The sequence below is a fragment of the Rana temporaria genome, chromosome 8 (genome assembly GCF_905171775.1).
Source record: "Rana temporaria chromosome 8, aRanTem1.1, whole genome shotgun sequence".
Classification (NCBI taxonomy): Eukaryota; Metazoa; Chordata; class Amphibia; order Anura; family Ranidae; genus Rana; species Rana temporaria.
Genome location: NC_053496.1, coordinates 155,230,249 through 155,244,969, shown reverse-complemented (window position 1 = coordinate 155,244,969; position 14,721 = coordinate 155,230,249). Strand labels below are relative to the sequence as shown.

Sequence of the window (14,721 nt, the reverse complement as noted above, 5' to 3'; positions counted from 1 at the left end):
CTAGGTGTCAGTGTTGGACAGGGAATACATGGGAGTTATTTTCCGAAACTAGAAAGCGGATTTTTATAGTACACGTCCTATAATATCTTTTCATTGCACACTTTTGACCGATACGTTTTTTCCGTTTTATAAATGATCTTAAACTTTTCACAAATCGTGTTAATGTCCGGAGACACATATACAGGGGGATGCTTACATATTAGGAATAGTTTAAGGATCATCTGCTCAGAATATTTACCAATACATCCCCTTGTGATGTATTTGTGTTATACTTCCTTTATGGGAGTCCACATATAATACATATACACACACAATCATCGACTCACCTTAAATCGGGGGAGAGACTGTCTGTGTCATCTAATTTACTGAAATATTTCAGTAAAATGATCACAAATGATCCATTCTCAATGTTTCTGATTCTTACACTGAGAAGGAGTCTCTAATCTTTGATTTTGAACATATTTCTTTACATTGCAAGCTCAATTAGTAGGGCCCTCGTATTCTGTTTGTATTGAGCTGCATTGTGATTGTACTGTCAGCCTTTTTTTTTTATTGTAAAGAGCTGTGCAAATTGTTGGCGCTATATAAATCCTGTATAATAATGTAGTACACCAGCGCCAAGCAAATCCCCATCATCCGAACAGGACACACATGCTCTTCTTAGAGCCACCCGTGTACTACATATCAGAGCTGTCACCTCCTAATGTTGACATGATATCATGAGGATTATAGTTCAAATAATGTTTTTGGTGCATTGTTTGACAAATAAAACCTTAATGTGCATTGATAGGATTGATAATGACATCTAGATGTCGCGCTGCGTCCATTCCCTCAAATCCCCCGGTAGGAGTTAGCGGCACACCGTTTAGAATGTTCACATGGGGAATAGATTGAAAGGGGAATGTAAATCCAGCAATAGGAGTTCATGATGTAATGCTGATCCACATGGACCATCTAGAAATAATGATGCACCATCCCGGATCTGTCCGGAGCTGGGGGGAGACAACTCATTGTCTGCTCAGCGATCTGTCCCCTCCATGTTAGTACATCATTGTGCTGAATAGAACAAGTTGTACAAGTTACCTTTCTACCTGTTATTCACAAACCACTGAATTATCCGATCAGTGAGATCGGAGGAGGATTTTCTGTCTCAATTACTGTATTATGGAGACAATCAGTCCAATGTCAGAGCTCCTAATTCGTACACATTGTATGATGTGGAGGGAACTCCCAACCCCACACAAAGAAGGTAACTCTAACACAGATAACGGGCAGATCTTGGCGGGCATTTTAAAAATGCCGCGTTTTTTAAGTAAACCAATCATGAAAAGGGGTGTGAGTTAGTTCTCCAATCAGAAGACAGTGATGTGTATAAATAGGCGCCGCACAGCCCGTATTCTATCACACTTGTGTTTCATCAGCCATGGCAAGAACCAAGCAGACCGCTCGTAAGTCCACCGGAGGGAAAGCTCCCCGCAAGCAGCTGGCCACCAAGGCCGCCCGCAAGAGCGCCCCGGCCACCGGCGGAGTCAAGAAGCCTCACCGCTACAGGCCCGGCACCGTCGCTCTCCGAGAGATCCGACGCTACCAGAAATCCACCGAGCTGCTCATCCGCAAGCTGCCCTTCCAGCGCCTCGTCCGAGAGATCGCCCAGGACTTCAAGACCGACCTGCGCTTCCAGAGCTCCGCCGTCATGGCTCTGCAGGAGGCCTCCGAGGCTTATCTCGTAGGACTCTTCGAGGACACCAACCTCTGCGCCATCCACGCCAAGAGGGTCACCATCATGCCCAAAGACATACAGCTGGCACGCCGCATCCGTGGAGAGAGGGCATAATCTACTCCGCCGACATCCTCATTACCCCCTCCGACACACAAAACAAAGGCTCTTCTCAGAGCCACCACATCCTCCTCACAAAGAGCTCCATACTGTCTCCTCCCTACTACATCATACAAGTACTTCCTCTACACCCCCCCACACCACATGTATTTAATTTTTCTCATTGTATTTTCTACTCACTTCATTTCTTATTCTAAGAGAATGTCTGTGTTAAGTAGAAATAGTGTTTGGAGGATCGCTCACATTACTTCATTCTTCTCTGCATTCATCTCTAATATCTCTAAAACCTTTACAAAGTAACAATTCACACTTCTCTCTTAAGAAGGAGATCTTTTCTCGCTCCGCTCTGTTCCCAACATAATACAATGTAACAATATGTAGCAGAGGAAAACAAAACAAGTTCCTATAAAGATTCTGTTCATTTCTCTGAATTCTCAAAATTATTGGCACCCTGTAGAGACAGTTGTACACTGCTCATTCCAAGCATCAAATCATGTTTTATGTGATCAGTACTGTGAGTGCACAACACCATCCTCTGCAAGCTGCGATGAGATATCGGCGGACAATTTGAAAATAGTCTCACCAGTCAATCACAGCCTCTTGTGGTTCCTGTGTTGGCGAATAACACCATGTATGTCATTTTATGGAGAGCCGAGAGATACAATTGCAATCCAAATGCGACATAGGGTCTGGCTAATCATCTTCATATTATTTTGGGGTGAAAATATGGAATTCTGACAGCGCAGAGTCCATTCTCCGTATAACACAATGTTTGTGTTGCTGACCGTTACCATTCTAACATGCCCGATCAGTACGATTCCCCTTATACCGATCACATGAAATAAAGAAGATCCTGAACGACCATCTAGAAAGAGGAAGTGTGAATAATGCACCCCCCCAGATACCAGGCAGTGGGCGGGGATCTCCAGGGCTCCGATCTTCACATGAAATGGATCGTTGCAGGGGCCCAGAAAACCTTTTATATCAGGAGGGATCTCTAGTAATATTTGTGCGATTTATCATATCAAATCTGAGACTCTCTGCAAGGGACAAATGTACAATGTGTGATGGGAACATGCGATCTCATCTAGACCGTGTACAAAGTCTATATGGCCCCTGGTGGGTGTAGGTAGGTATGTGCGGCTCTGTTAGGAGGAGATGGGTGGCTCTGAGAAGAGCCTTTGTGTGGGGTGGAGATGAGGGGGGTGTCCGGCTACTGCTGCCTTTATCTCTTCTTCGGAGCGGCCCTCTTGGGCTTGGCTGCTGTCTTAGGTTTAGCCGCCTTCTTAGCCGGACTTTTGGCGGCTTTTTTCGGCTTGGCTGCAGCTTTGGGCTTTTTGGGGCTCTTTGTCGCCTTCTTGGCGGGAGCAGCTGCAGGCTTTGCCGGTTTCTTGGCGGCCTTCTTGGGGCTCTTGGCGACCTTCTTGGGGCTCTTGGCCGCTTTGCTGGGGGCTTTCTTCTTGGGGGACTTGGCCGGCTTCTTGGCTGCCGCAGGTTTCTTGGGGGACTTGGCCGCAGCCGATGGCTTCTTGTTGGCGATTTTCTTGGCCTTGTCGCCCTCTTGCTGCTTCTTGTTGATCTTGAAGGATCCGGAGGCGCCATGTCCTTTGACCTGGACGAGGCTCCCCTTAGTCACCAGCCCCCTGATGCCGGCCTTGAGGCGGCTGTTGTTCTTCTCCACATCGTATCCTCCGGCGGACAGGACCTTCTTGAGGGCGGCCAGGGAGACCCCGCTGCGCTCTTTGGAAGCGGCCACTGCTTGGAGGAGGAGCTCGGACACGCTGGGACCGGACGGCTTCTTGCTGCCTTTCTTGGCTCCTCCGGCTGCTGCCTTCTTAGCCGGCTTCTTCTTGGCGGCGGGCTCCGCTGGAGGAGCGGCGGCTGGGGCGCTTTCAGTCTCTGTCATGATTTTGCAAAAGTACAAATAGATACAATTGGTTGCGCCGCTCTGGCTTATATAAAGACGTTCTGCACTGCTATTGGTTGGTACAAAGCTTTAGTCTGTACTGCTATTGGTCGCACATACGACACGCCCACTGACTGTCACTCCTGAGTAGGTGAATCTTCTCTCTCTTGTTGTGTTTCCCGGGCAGAGAGAAAAACGATTTTATTCTGAAATTAAACAATGTCCGATCTTCATCGGGGACCCGATCTGCTCACTGGACTGTCACTTATCGGGGGTCACTTACAGCTGTCAGGAGCTGCTGAGGAGGCTGAACACAGAGGCTGCAAACACAGCCATCCTCCTGAGTGTGTGTCCCATTCTTCCTCTTATCTTCTTTTCTACACAAATTCTACACAGAAAACAATCTTCTCACATCTCCCACTAGAATGATCTTCACATTAGATGAGTGGAGAGTGACCACCAGGAAACATTTCCCTCTAATACAGAACTCTGCCCATCTATAGCTGAGAAGAAGGAGCCTGGAACAAAAACGTCAGCCGGTGACATGAGATCCTTGGGTGATGTGATGGCAGAAATTGTTATACATACAAATGTCTCAGCTGATTACACAATGTCATGTTTGATGTTCTATATATTATTATCTGGTCACTATGATACATATATTGGTATCCAGATACTTTGAGTACGTTTATCGATCTGTGTTACTACACAGCTATATAGTCTACTCAGGTATCATGTTTGCTTTGTATCCTTCTATCTAGAATATAAGTGATAATTTCAGTAACAAGAACTTTGCTGAAAATCCTAAAATAGTGTAACTTGAGGTGAATCTTGATAGTAAATTTTGGCTATTTGTAGATTAGTGAGCGCCAAGCGGTGGATTTATTTTTAGACAATACAAAAAAAAAAAAAAAAAAAACACAGAAACATACTCACCACAAACCTTATTTTATTTGAATGGTCATTTTTCAGGACAGGGTTTCAGATTTTGTTTATTTTTTTGTTTTGGGTGGAGTCCTTGAATCTTTTATTTCTAGTCTTCTCCCAAGCTATGTTCAAGAGAGTTAAGGCCAGGCATGGTCAAGCTATGTTCAAGAGAGTTAAGGCCAGGCACCTACAGCCACTTCACCCTGAAAGCGTCTGATCTCGGAGGCTAAGTAGGGTCGTGCCTGTTAGTACCTGGATGGGAGACCGCCTGGGAATACCAGGTGCTGTAGGTTTTTTTTTTTTTTTTTTTTTTTTTTTGTGGTGGAGTACTAGAATCTTTTCTTCTAGTCTTTCTTCCAAGCTATCTTCAAGAGAGTTAAGGCCAGCCATGGTTTTCGGCTCCGGCCATGTCACCTTGAAAGCGCCCGATCTTGACTGATTTTGGAGGCTAAGCAGAGTCGGGTCTGGTTAGTACCTGGATGGGAGACCACCTGGGAATACCAGGTGCTGTAGGGTTTTTTTGTTGTGGTGGAGTCCTTGAATCTCTTTTTTTTCCCCCGAGTCTTTCTTCCATGCTATCTTCAAGAGAGTTAAGGACAGCCATGGTTATTGCCTAGGGCCACATCACCCTGAAAGCGCCCGATCTCGTCTGATCTCGGAGGCTAAGCAGGGTCGGGCCTGGTTAGTACCTGGATGGGAGACCGCCTGGGAATACCAGGTGCTCTAGGCTTTTTTGTTTTGGTTGCAGTGGTGGAGTCCTTGAATCTTTTTTTTTTCCAAGTCTTTCTTCCATGCTATCTTCAAGATAGTTAAGGACAGCCATGGTTATCGCCTGCGGCCACATCACCCTGAAAGCACCCGATCTCGTCTGATCTCGGAGGCTAAGCAGGGTCGGGCCTGGTTAGTACTTGGATGGGAGACCGCCTGGGAATACCAGGTGCTGTAGGCTTTTTTTGTGGGGTTGTGGGGGAGTCCTTGAATCTTTTTTTTTTTTTTTTTTCCGAGACTTTCTTCCATGCTATCTTCAAGAGAGTTAAGGACAGCCATGGTCAGGCGCCTCATGGGGAAGCTGTAGATCTCCTCAGCTCCCGCTACCTCGGCCGCAAATTGCCTAAAAAACCGGCTCCGCCACTCATCCCCCCCGGCAGGCACCCAGCAGTCCTTCCTCGTGCCCGCGGTCACCGCTCTGATGGACCGTTTCGTGGAGAAAAGCGGGTCGCGATCCACGGCGGCCCAGCGCCAAATCGAGGCCGGGGATGCGGCCTTGTCCTCCGGCGCGGCGGACGCGCCGGACATGGAGGTAAGCGCCAGCCAGACCTCTCCATCGTGCACCCTGGCACCTCCGACCCAGCATCACCCCACAGCATCCCCACTCCAGCCCCACCAATCGCCCCAGAGGGATGGATCTGACATTGAGCAAATAGCTCAGGCGGTGGCAGCAATTTTGGCCCCAACTATCTCTGCCTCAGTTGAAAGGGCAGTCTCAGCAGGGATGCAACAGATCAAAAAGGAGCTAAGCGAGCACGCCTGTCGCCTCAATGAAATGGAACACAAAATCGACAGCCTGGAGGATGACCTATATAAGACACAGGCATTTGAAGAGTCGCAGGAGAAAACCAACCAATATATTATGCAAAAGTTAGAGGATTTGGAGAACAGAGCTAGAAGAGGCAATTTGCGTTTTGTCGGTGTACCCGAATCGCTAAAATCCGCATCCCTGGTAGATTTCTGTTCAAATCGTGTACCTGAAGCTTTGGGTCTGACCAGATCTTGCACTGTCGAGAGAGCCCACCGCATGGGGGTGTACTCCCCTGATCGTTCTACCCCGCGCACGATCATTGCCAAATACTTAAACTATGCTGACAAAGCCGCCATCCTTCAGAAATATCTTTTATATTTTGGTTGTTGTGGTGGAGTCCTTGAATCTCTTTTTTTCCCCCAGTCTTTATTCCATGCTATCTTCAAGAGAGTTAAGGACAGCCATGGTTATCGCCTACGTCCACATCACCTTGAAAGCGCCCGATCTTGTCTGATCTCGGAGGCTAAGCAGGGTCGGGCCTGGTTAGTACCTGGATGGGAGACCGCCTGGGAATACCAGGTGCTGTAGGCTTTTTTTTGGGTGTCGTGGTGGAGTCTTGAATCTCTTTTTTTCCCCAGTCTTTCTTCCATGCTATCTTCAAGAGAGTTAAGGACTGCCACGGTTATCGCCTACGGCCACATCACCTTGAAAGCGCCCAATCTCATCTGATCTCGGAGGCTAAGCAAGGTCGGGCCTGGTTAGTACCTGGATGGGAGACCGCCTGGGAATGCCAGGTGCTGTAGGCTTTTTTGTTTTGGTTGTTGTGGTGGAGTCTTGAATCTCTTTTTTTCCCCAGTCTTTCTTCCATGCTATCTTCAAGAGAGTTAAGGACAGCCATGGTTATAGCCTACGGACACATCACCCTGAAAGCGCCCGATCTCGTCTGATCTCGGAGGCTAAGCAGGGTCGGGCCTGGTTAGTACCTGGATGGGAGACCGCCTGGGAATACCAGGTGCTGTAGGCTTTTTTTTGGGTGTCGTGGTGGAGTCTTGAATCTCTTTTTTTCCCTTGTCTTTCTTCCATGCTATCTTCAAGAGAGTTAAGGACAGCCATGGTTATCGCCTACGGCCACATCACCCTGAAAGCGCCCGATCTCGTCTGATCTCGGAGGCTAAGCAGGGTCGGGCCTGGTTAGTACCTGGATGGGAGACCGCCTGGGAATACCAGGTGCTGTAGGCTTTTTTTTTTAGTTGGTGTGGTGGAGTCCTTGAATCTTTTTTTTCCCCGAGTCTTTCTTCCATGCTATCTTCAAGAGAGTTAAGGACAGCCATGGTTATCGCCTACGGCCACATCACCCTGAAAGCGCCCGATCTCGTCTGATCTCGGAGGCTAAGCAGGGTCGGGCCTGGTTAGTACCTGGATGGGAGACCGCCTGGGAATACCAGGTGCTGTAGGCTTTTTTTTTTTAGTTGGTGTGGTGGAGTCCTTGAATCTTTTTTTTCCCCGAGTCTTTCTTCCATGCTATCTTCAAGAGAGTTAAGGACAGCCATGGTTATCGCCTACGACCACATCACCCTGAAAGCGCCCGATCTCGTCTGATCTCGGAGGCTAAGCAGGGTCGGGCCTGGTTAGTACCTGGATGGGAGACCGCCTGGGAATACCAGGTGCTGTAGGCTTTTTTTTTTTAGTTGTGTGGTGGAGTCCTTGAATCTTTTTTTTCCCCGAGTCTTTCTTCCATGCTATCTTCAAGAGAGTTAAGGACAGCCATGGTTATCGCCTACGGCCACATCACCCTGAAAGCGCCCGATCTCGTCTGATCTCGGAGGCTAAGCAGGGTCGGGCCTGCTTAGTACCTGGATGGGAGACCGCCTGGGAATACCAGGTGCTGTAGGCTTTTTTTTTTAGTTGTTGTGGTGGAGTCCTTGAATCTTTTTTTTCCCCGAGTCTTTCTTCCATGCTATCTTCAAGAGAGTTAAGGACAGCCATGGTTATCGCCTACGGCCACATCACCCTGAAAGCGCCCGATCTCGTCTGATCTCGGAGGCTAAGCAGGGTCGGGCCTGGTTAGTACCTGGATGGGAGACCGCCTGGGAATACCAGGTGCTGTAGGCTTTTTTTTTTTAGTTGGTGTGGTGGAGTCCTTGAATCTTTTTTTTCCCCGAGTCTTTCTTCCATGCTATCTTCAAGAGAGTTAAGGACAGCCATGGTTATCGCCTACGGCCACATCACCCTGAAAGCGCCCGATCTCGTCTGATCTCGGAGGCTAAGCAGGGTCGGGCCTGGTTAGTACCTGGATGGGAGACCGCCTGGGAATACCAGGTGCTGTAGGCTTTTTTTTTTTAGTTGGTGTGGTGGAGTCCTTGAATCTTTTTTTTCCCCGAGTCTTTCTTCCATGCTATCTTCAAGAGAGTTAAGGACAGCCATGGTTATCGCCTACGGCCACATCACCCTGAAAGCGCCCGATCTCGTCTGATCTCGGAGGCTAAGCAGGGTCGGGCCTGGTTAGTACCTGGATGGGAGACCGCCTGGGAATACCAGGTGCTGTAGGCTTTTTTTTTTTAGTTGGTGTGGTGGAGTCCTTGAATCTTTTTTTTCCCCGAGTCTTTCTTCCATGCTATCTTCAAGAGAGTTAAGGACAGCCATGGTTATCGCCTACGGCCACATCACCCTGAAAGCGCCCGATCTCGTCTGATCTCGGAGGCTAAGCAGGGTCGGGCCTGGTTAGTACCTGGATGGGAGACCGCCTGGGAATACCAGGTGCTGTAGGCTTTTTTTTTTAGTTGGTGTGGTGGAGTCCTTGAATCTTTTTTTTCCCCGAGTCTTTCTTCCATGCTATCTTCAAGAGAGTTAAGGACAGCCATGGTTATCGCCTACGGCCACATCACCCTGAAAGCGCCCGATCTCGTCTGATCTCGGAGGCTAAGCAGGGTCGGGCCTGGTTAGTACCTGGATGGGAGACCGCCTGGGAATACCAGGTGCTGTAGGCTTTTTTTTTTAGTTGGTGTGGTGGAGTCCTTGAATCTTTTTTTTCCCCGAGTCTTTCTTCCATGCTATCTTCAAGAGAGTTAAGGACAGCCATGGTTATCGCCTACGGCCACATCACCCTGAAAGCGCCCGATCTCGTCTGATCTCGGAGGCTAAGCAGGGTCGGGCCTGGTTAGTACCTGGATGGGAGACCGCCTGGGAATACCAGGTGCTGTAGGCTTTTTTTTTTTAGTTGGTGTGGTGGAGTCCTTGAATCTTTTTTTTCCCCGAGTCTTTCTTCCATGCTATCTTCAAGAGAGTTAAGGACAGCCATGGTTATCGCCTACGGCCACATCACCCTGAAAGCGCCCGATCTCGTCTGATCTCGGAGGCTAAGCAGGGTCGGGCCTGGTTAGTACCTGGATGGGAGACCGCCTGGGAATACCAGGTGCTGTAGGCTTTTTTTTTTTAGTTGGTGTGGTGGAGTCCTTGAATCTTTTTTTTCCCCGAGTCTTTCTTCCATGCTATCTTCAAGAGAGTTAAGGACAGCCATGGTTATCGCCTACGGCCACATCACCCTGAAAGCGCCCGATCTCGTCTGATCTCGGAGGCTAAGCAGGGTCGGGCCTGGTTAGTACCTGGATGGGAGACCGCCTGGGAATACCAGGTGCTGTAGGCTTTTTTTTTTTAGTTGGTGTGGTCGAGTCCTTGAATCTTTTTTTTCCCCGAGTCTTTCTTCCATGCTATCTTCAAGAGAGTTAAGGACAGCCATGGTTATCGCCTACGGCCACATCACCCTGAAAGCGCCCGATCTCGTCTGATCTCGGAGGCTAAGCAGGGTCGGGCCTGGTTAGTACCTGGATGGGAGACCGCCTGGGAATACCAGGTGCTGTAGGCTTTTTTTTTTTAGTTGGTGTGGTGGAGTCCTTGAATCTTTTTTTTCCCCGAGTCTTTCTTCCATGCTATCTTCAAGAGAGTTAAGGACAGCCATGGTTATCGCCTACGGCCACATCACCCTGAAAGCGCCCGATCTCGTCTGATCTCGGAGGCTAAGCAGGGTCGGGCCTGGTTAGTACCTGGATGGGAGACCGCCTGGGAATACCAGGTGCTGTAGGCTTTTTTTTTTTAGTTGGTGTGGTGGAGTCCTTGAATCTTTTTTTTCCCCGAGTCTTTCTTCCATGCTATCTTCAAGAGAGTTAAGGACAGCCATGGTTATCGCCTACGGCCACATCACCCTGAAAGCGCCCGATCTCGTCTGATCTCGGAGGCTAAGCAGGGTCGGGCCTGGTTAGTACCTGGATGGGAGACCGCCTGGGAATACCAGGTGCTGTAGGCTTTTTTTTTTTAGTTGGTGTGGTGGAGTCCTTGAATCTTTTTTTCCCCGAGTCTTTCTTCCATGCTATCTTCAAGAGAGTTAAGGACAGCCATGGTTATCGCCTACGGCCACATCACCCTGAAAGCGCCCGATCTCGTCTGATCTCGGAGGCTAAGCAGGGTCGGGCCTGGTTAGTACCTGGATGGGAGACCGCCTGGGAATACCAGGTGCTGTAGGCTTTTTTTTTTTAGTTGGTGTGGTGGAGTCCTTGAATTTTTTTTTTCCCCGAGTCTTTCTTCCATGCTATCTTCAAGAGAGTTAAGGACAGCCATGGTTATCGCCTACGGCCACATCACCCTGAAAGCGCCCGATCTCGTCTGATCTCGGAGGCTAAGCAGGGTCGGGCCTGGTTAGTACCTGGATGGGAGACCGCCTGGGAATACCAGGTGCTGTAGGCTTTTTTTTTTTAGTTGGTGTGGTGGAGTCCTTGAATCTTTTTTTTCCCCGAGTCTTTCTTCCATGCTATCTTCAAGAGAGTTAAGGACAGCCATGGTTATCGCCTACGGCCACATCACCCTGAAAGCGCCCGATCTCGTCTGATCTCGGAGGCTAAGCAGGGTCGGGCCTGGTTAGTACCTGGATGGGAGACCGCCTGGGAATACCAGGTGCTGTAGGCTTTTTTTTTTTAGTTGGTGTGGTGGAGTCCTTGAATCTTTTTTTTCCCCGAGTCTTTCTTCCATGCTATCTTCAAGAGAGTTAAGGACAGCCATGGTTATCGCCTACGGCCACATCACCCTGAAAGCGCCCGATCTCGTCTGATCTCGGAGGCTAAGCAGGGTCGGGCCTGGTTAGTACCTGGATGGGAGACCGCCTGGGAATACCAGGTGCTGTAGGCTTTTTTTTTTTAGTTGGTGTGGTGGAGTCCTTGAATCTTTTTTTTCCCCGAGTCTTTCTTCCATGCTATCTTCAAGAGAGTTAAGGACAGCCATGGTTATCGCCTACGGCCACATCACCCTGAAAGCGCCCGATCTCGTCTGATCTCGGAGGCTAAGCAGGGTCGGGCCTGGTTAGTACCTGGATGGGAGACCGCCTGGGAATACCAGGTGCTGTAGGCTTTTTTTTTTTAGTTGGTGTGGTGGAGTCCTTGAATCTTTTTTTTCCCCGAGTCTTTCTTCCATGCTATCTTCAAGAGAGTTAAGGACAGCCATGGTTATCGCCTACGGCCACATCACCCTGAAAGCGCCCGATCTCGTCTGATCTCGGAGGCTAAGCAGGGTCGGGCCTGGTTAGTACCTGGATGGGAGACCGCCTGGGAATACCAGGTGCTGTAGGCTTTTTTTTTTTAGTTGGTGTGGTGGAGTCCTTGAATCTTTTTTTTCCCCGAGTCTTTCTTCCATGCTATCTTCAAGAGAGTTAAGGACAGCCATGGTTATCGCCTACGGCCACATCACCCTGAAAGCGCCCGATCTCGTCTGATCTCGGAGGCTAAGCAGGGTCGGGCCTGGTTAGTACCTGGATGGGAGACCGCCTGGGAATACCAGGTGCTGTAGGCTTTTTTTTTTTAGTTGGTGTGGTGGAGTCCTTGAATCTTTTTTTTCCCCGAGTCTTTCTTCCATGCTATCTTCAAGAGAGTTAAGGACAGCCATGGTTATCGCCTACGGCCACATCACCCTGAAAGCGCCCGATCTCGTCTGATCTCGGAGGCTAAGCAGGGTCGGGCCTGGTTAGTACCTGGATGGGAGACCGCCTGGGAATACCAGGTGCTGTAGGCTTTTTTTTTTTAGTTGGTGTGGTGGAGTCCTTGAATCTTTTTTTTCCCCGAGTCTTTCTTCCATGCTATCTTCAAGAGAGTTAAGGACAGCCATGGTTATCGCCTACGGCCACATCACCCTGAAAGCGCCCGATCTCGTCTGATCTCGGAGGCTAAGCAGGGTCGGGCCTGGTTAGTACCTGGATGGGAGACCGCCTGGGAATACCAGGTGCTGTAGGCTTTTTTTTTTTAGTTGGTGTGGTGGAGTCCTTGAATCTTTTTTTTCCCCGAGTCTTTCTTCCATGCTATCTTCAAGAGAGTTAAGGACAGCCATGGTTATCGCCTACGGCCACATCACCCTGAAAGCGCCCGATCTCGTCTGATCTCGGAGGCTAAGCAGGGTCGGGCCTGGTTAGTACCTGGATGGGAGACCGCCTGGGAATACCAGGTGCTGTAGGCTTTTTTTTTTTAGTTGGTGTGGTGGAGTCCTTGAATCTTTTTTTCCCCCGAGTCTTTCTTCCATGCTATCTTCAAGAGAGTTAAGGACAGCCATGGTTATCGCCTACGGCCACATCACCCTGAAAGCGCCCGATCTCGTCTGATCTCGGAGGCTAAGCAGGGTCGGGCCTGGTTAGTACCTGGATGGGAGACCGCCTGGGAATACCAGGTGCTGTAGGCTTTTTTTTTTTAGTTGGTGTGGTGGAGTCCTTGAATCTTTTTTTTCCCCCGAGTCTTTCTTCCATGCTATCTTCAAGAGAGTTAAGGACAGCCATGGTTATCGCCTACGGCCACATCACCCTGAAAGCGCCCGATCTCGTCTGATCTCGGAGGCTAAGCAGGGTCGGGCCTGGTTAGTACCTGGATGGGAGACCGCCTGGGAATACCAGGTGCTGTAGGCTTTTTTTTTTTAGTTGGTGTGGTGGAGTCCTTGAATCTTTTTTTTCCCCGAGTCTTTCTTCCATGCTATCTTCAAGAGAGTTAAGGACAGCCATGGTTATCGCCTACGGCCACATCACCCTGAAAGCGCCCGATCTCGTCTGATCTCGGAGGCTAAGCAGGGTCGGGCCTGGTTAGTACCTGGATGGGAGACCGCCTGGGAATACCAGGTGCTGTAGGCTTTTTTTTTTTAGTTGGTGTGGTGGAGTCCTTGAATCTTTTTTTTCCCCGAGTCTTTCTTCCATGCTATCTTCAAGAGAGTTAAGGACAGCCATGGTTATCGCCTACGGCCACATCACCCTGAAAGCGCCCGATCTCGTCTGATCTCGGAGGCTAAGCAGGGTCGGGCCTGGTTAGTACCTGGATGGGAGACCGCCTGGGAATACCAGGTGCTGTAGGCTTTTTTTTTTTAGTTGGTGTGGTGGAGTCCTTGAATCTTTTTTTCCCCCGAGTCTTTCTTCCATGCTATCTTCAAGAGAGTTAAGGACAGCCATGGTTATCGCCTACGGCCACATCGCCCTGAAAGCGCCCGATCTCGTCTGATCTCGGAGGCTAAGCAGGGTCGGGCCTGGTTAGTACCTGGATGGGAGACCGCCTGGGAATACCAGGTGCTGTAGGCTTTTTTTTTTTAGTTGGTGTGGTGGAGTCCTTGAATCTTTTTTTTCCCCGAGTCTTTCTTCCATGCTATCTTCAAGAGAGTTAAGGACAGCCATGGTTATCGCCTACGGCCACATCACCCTGAAAGCGCCCGATCTCGTCTGATCTCGGAGGCTAAGCAGGGTCGGGCCTGGTTAGTACCTGGATGGGAGACCGCCTGGGAATACCAGGTGCTGTAGGCTTTTTTTTTTTAGTTGGTGTGGTGGAGTCCTTGAATCTTTTTTTTCCCCGAGTCTTTCTTCCATGCTATCTTCAAGAGAGTTAAGGACAGCCATGGTTATCGCCTACGGCCACATCACCCTGAAAGCGCCCGATCTCGTCTGATCTCGGAGGCTAAGCAGGGTCGGGCCTGGTTAGTACCTGGATGGGAGACCGCCTGGGAATACCAGGTGCTGTAGGCTTTTTTTTTTTAGTTGGTGTGGTGGAGTCCTTGAATCTTTTTTTTCCCCGAGTCTTTCTTCCATGCTATCTTCAAGAGAGTTAAGGACAGCCATGGTTATCGCCTACGGCCACATCACCCTGAAAGCGCCCGATCTCGTCTGATCTCGGAGGCTAAGCAGGGTCGGGCCTGGTTAGTACCTGGATGGGAGACCGCCTGGGAATACCAGGTGCTGTAGGCTTTTTTTTTTTAGTTGGTGTGGTGGAGTCCTTGAATCTTTTTTTTCCCCGAGTCTTTCTTCCATGCTATCTTCAAGAGAGTTAAGGACAGCCATGGTTATCGCCTACGGCCACATCACCCTGAAAGCGCCCGATCTCGTCTGATCTCGGAGGCTAAGCAGGGTCGGGCCTGGTTAGTACCTGGATGGGAGACCGCCTGGGAATACCAGGTGCTGTAGGCTTTTTTTTTTTAGTTGGTGTGGTGGAGTCCTTGAATCTTTTTTTTCCCCGAGTCTTTCTTCCATGCTATCTT

The 14,721-nt window shown here is 49.4% G+C and overlaps 3 protein-coding genes and 39 non-coding genes across 42 annotated transcripts in view; 40 read left to right on the top strand and 2 right to left on the bottom strand.

The window, feature by feature from the left end:
* LOC120909238 overlaps positions 1-14,721 on the bottom strand; it is a 107,103-nt gene that overhangs the window by 4,787 nt on the left and 87,595 nt on the right. The window lies entirely within an intron of this gene.
* LOC120909226 (histone H3) lies at positions 1,364-1,901 on the top strand. Its single transcript, XM_040320949.1, has one exon. It carries the CDS (start codon positions 1,424-1,426, stop codon positions 1,832-1,834), a length of 411 nt encoding a protein of 136 aa, XP_040176883.1. The 5' UTR covers positions 1,364-1,423; the 3' UTR covers positions 1,835-1,901.
* LOC120909222 (histone H1A-like) lies at positions 2,701-3,782 on the bottom strand. Its single transcript, XM_040320944.1, has one exon. It carries the CDS (start codon positions 3,741-3,743, stop codon positions 3,063-3,065), a length of 681 nt encoding a protein of 226 aa, XP_040176878.1. The 5' UTR covers positions 3,744-3,782; the 3' UTR covers positions 2,701-3,062.
* LOC120911854 lies at positions 5,282-5,400 on the top strand. The gene has a single exon (XR_005742623.1). It is a non-coding gene; the product is annotated as a 5S ribosomal RNA (ribosomal RNA).
* LOC120911047 lies at positions 5,501-5,619 on the top strand. The gene has a single exon (XR_005741842.1). It is a non-coding gene; the product is annotated as a 5S ribosomal RNA (ribosomal RNA).
* On the top strand, positions 6,662-6,780 carry LOC120912254. The gene has a single exon (XR_005743009.1). It is a non-coding gene; the product is annotated as a 5S ribosomal RNA (ribosomal RNA).
* On the top strand, positions 6,877-6,995 carry LOC120912048. The gene has a single exon (XR_005742811.1). It is a non-coding gene; the product is annotated as a 5S ribosomal RNA (ribosomal RNA).
* On the top strand, positions 7,095-7,213 carry LOC120911981. The gene has a single exon (XR_005742747.1). It is a non-coding gene; the product is annotated as a 5S ribosomal RNA (ribosomal RNA).
* LOC120911998 lies at positions 7,310-7,428 on the top strand. The gene has a single exon (XR_005742763.1). It is a non-coding gene; the product is annotated as a 5S ribosomal RNA (ribosomal RNA).
* LOC120911986 lies at positions 7,528-7,646 on the top strand. Its single transcript, XR_005742752.1, has one exon. It is a non-coding gene; the product is annotated as a 5S ribosomal RNA (ribosomal RNA).
* On the top strand, positions 7,747-7,865 carry LOC120911916. Its single transcript, XR_005742685.1, has one exon. It is a non-coding gene; the product is annotated as a 5S ribosomal RNA (ribosomal RNA).
* On the top strand, positions 7,965-8,083 carry LOC120911953. The gene has a single exon (XR_005742720.1). It is a non-coding gene; the product is annotated as a 5S ribosomal RNA (ribosomal RNA).
* LOC120911974 lies at positions 8,183-8,301 on the top strand. The gene has a single exon (XR_005742740.1). It is a non-coding gene; the product is annotated as a 5S ribosomal RNA (ribosomal RNA).
* On the top strand, positions 8,402-8,520 carry LOC120911963. Its single transcript, XR_005742729.1, has one exon. It is a non-coding gene; the product is annotated as a 5S ribosomal RNA (ribosomal RNA).
* Positions 8,621-8,739, top strand: LOC120911951. Its single transcript, XR_005742718.1, has one exon. It is a non-coding gene; the product is annotated as a 5S ribosomal RNA (ribosomal RNA).
* LOC120911940 lies at positions 8,840-8,958 on the top strand. The gene has a single exon (XR_005742707.1). It is a non-coding gene; the product is annotated as a 5S ribosomal RNA (ribosomal RNA).
* On the top strand, positions 9,058-9,176 carry LOC120911928. The gene has a single exon (XR_005742696.1). It is a non-coding gene; the product is annotated as a 5S ribosomal RNA (ribosomal RNA).
* Positions 9,276-9,394, top strand: LOC120911915. Its single transcript, XR_005742684.1, has one exon. It is a non-coding gene; the product is annotated as a 5S ribosomal RNA (ribosomal RNA).
* LOC120911904 lies at positions 9,495-9,613 on the top strand. Its single transcript, XR_005742673.1, has one exon. It is a non-coding gene; the product is annotated as a 5S ribosomal RNA (ribosomal RNA).
* Positions 9,714-9,832, top strand: LOC120911893. The gene has a single exon (XR_005742662.1). It is a non-coding gene; the product is annotated as a 5S ribosomal RNA (ribosomal RNA).
* LOC120911882 lies at positions 9,933-10,051 on the top strand. Its single transcript, XR_005742651.1, has one exon. It is a non-coding gene; the product is annotated as a 5S ribosomal RNA (ribosomal RNA).
* LOC120911871 lies at positions 10,152-10,270 on the top strand. The gene has a single exon (XR_005742640.1). It is a non-coding gene; the product is annotated as a 5S ribosomal RNA (ribosomal RNA).
* Positions 10,371-10,489, top strand: LOC120911859. The gene has a single exon (XR_005742628.1). It is a non-coding gene; the product is annotated as a 5S ribosomal RNA (ribosomal RNA).
* Positions 10,589-10,707, top strand: LOC120911848. Its single transcript, XR_005742617.1, has one exon. It is a non-coding gene; the product is annotated as a 5S ribosomal RNA (ribosomal RNA).
* Positions 10,808-10,926, top strand: LOC120911837. Its single transcript, XR_005742606.1, has one exon. It is a non-coding gene; the product is annotated as a 5S ribosomal RNA (ribosomal RNA).
* Positions 11,027-11,145, top strand: LOC120911825. Its single transcript, XR_005742595.1, has one exon. It is a non-coding gene; the product is annotated as a 5S ribosomal RNA (ribosomal RNA).
* LOC120911814 lies at positions 11,246-11,364 on the top strand. Its single transcript, XR_005742584.1, has one exon. It is a non-coding gene; the product is annotated as a 5S ribosomal RNA (ribosomal RNA).
* Positions 11,465-11,583, top strand: LOC120911803. The gene has a single exon (XR_005742573.1). It is a non-coding gene; the product is annotated as a 5S ribosomal RNA (ribosomal RNA).
* LOC120911792 lies at positions 11,684-11,802 on the top strand. The gene has a single exon (XR_005742562.1). It is a non-coding gene; the product is annotated as a 5S ribosomal RNA (ribosomal RNA).
* Positions 11,903-12,021, top strand: LOC120911781. Its single transcript, XR_005742551.1, has one exon. It is a non-coding gene; the product is annotated as a 5S ribosomal RNA (ribosomal RNA).
* Positions 12,122-12,240, top strand: LOC120911770. Its single transcript, XR_005742540.1, has one exon. It is a non-coding gene; the product is annotated as a 5S ribosomal RNA (ribosomal RNA).
* On the top strand, positions 12,341-12,459 carry LOC120911759. Its single transcript, XR_005742529.1, has one exon. It is a non-coding gene; the product is annotated as a 5S ribosomal RNA (ribosomal RNA).
* On the top strand, positions 12,560-12,678 carry LOC120911747. The gene has a single exon (XR_005742517.1). It is a non-coding gene; the product is annotated as a 5S ribosomal RNA (ribosomal RNA).
* Positions 12,779-12,897, top strand: LOC120911736. Its single transcript, XR_005742506.1, has one exon. It is a non-coding gene; the product is annotated as a 5S ribosomal RNA (ribosomal RNA).
* Positions 12,999-13,117, top strand: LOC120911725. The gene has a single exon (XR_005742495.1). It is a non-coding gene; the product is annotated as a 5S ribosomal RNA (ribosomal RNA).
* On the top strand, positions 13,218-13,336 carry LOC120911713. The gene has a single exon (XR_005742484.1). It is a non-coding gene; the product is annotated as a 5S ribosomal RNA (ribosomal RNA).
* On the top strand, positions 13,437-13,555 carry LOC120911702. The gene has a single exon (XR_005742473.1). It is a non-coding gene; the product is annotated as a 5S ribosomal RNA (ribosomal RNA).
* On the top strand, positions 13,656-13,774 carry LOC120912503. The gene has a single exon (XR_005743093.1). It is a non-coding gene; the product is annotated as a 5S ribosomal RNA (ribosomal RNA).
* On the top strand, positions 13,875-13,993 carry LOC120911690. The gene has a single exon (XR_005742462.1). It is a non-coding gene; the product is annotated as a 5S ribosomal RNA (ribosomal RNA).
* Positions 14,094-14,212, top strand: LOC120911678. The gene has a single exon (XR_005742451.1). It is a non-coding gene; the product is annotated as a 5S ribosomal RNA (ribosomal RNA).
* On the top strand, positions 14,313-14,431 carry LOC120911666. The gene has a single exon (XR_005742440.1). It is a non-coding gene; the product is annotated as a 5S ribosomal RNA (ribosomal RNA).
* Positions 14,532-14,650, top strand: LOC120911654. Its single transcript, XR_005742429.1, has one exon. It is a non-coding gene; the product is annotated as a 5S ribosomal RNA (ribosomal RNA).

What these genes read in the sequence shown, in the direction of transcription:
- LOC120909222 (XM_040320944.1), bottom strand. Translation starts at nt 3,743, where the DNA reads ATGACAGAGACTGAAAGCGCCCCAGCCGCCGCTCCTCCAGCGGAGCCC.
- LOC120909226 (XM_040320949.1), top strand. Translation starts at nt 1,424, where the DNA reads ATGGCAAGAACCAAGCAGACCGCTCGTAAGTCCACCGGAGGGAAAGCT.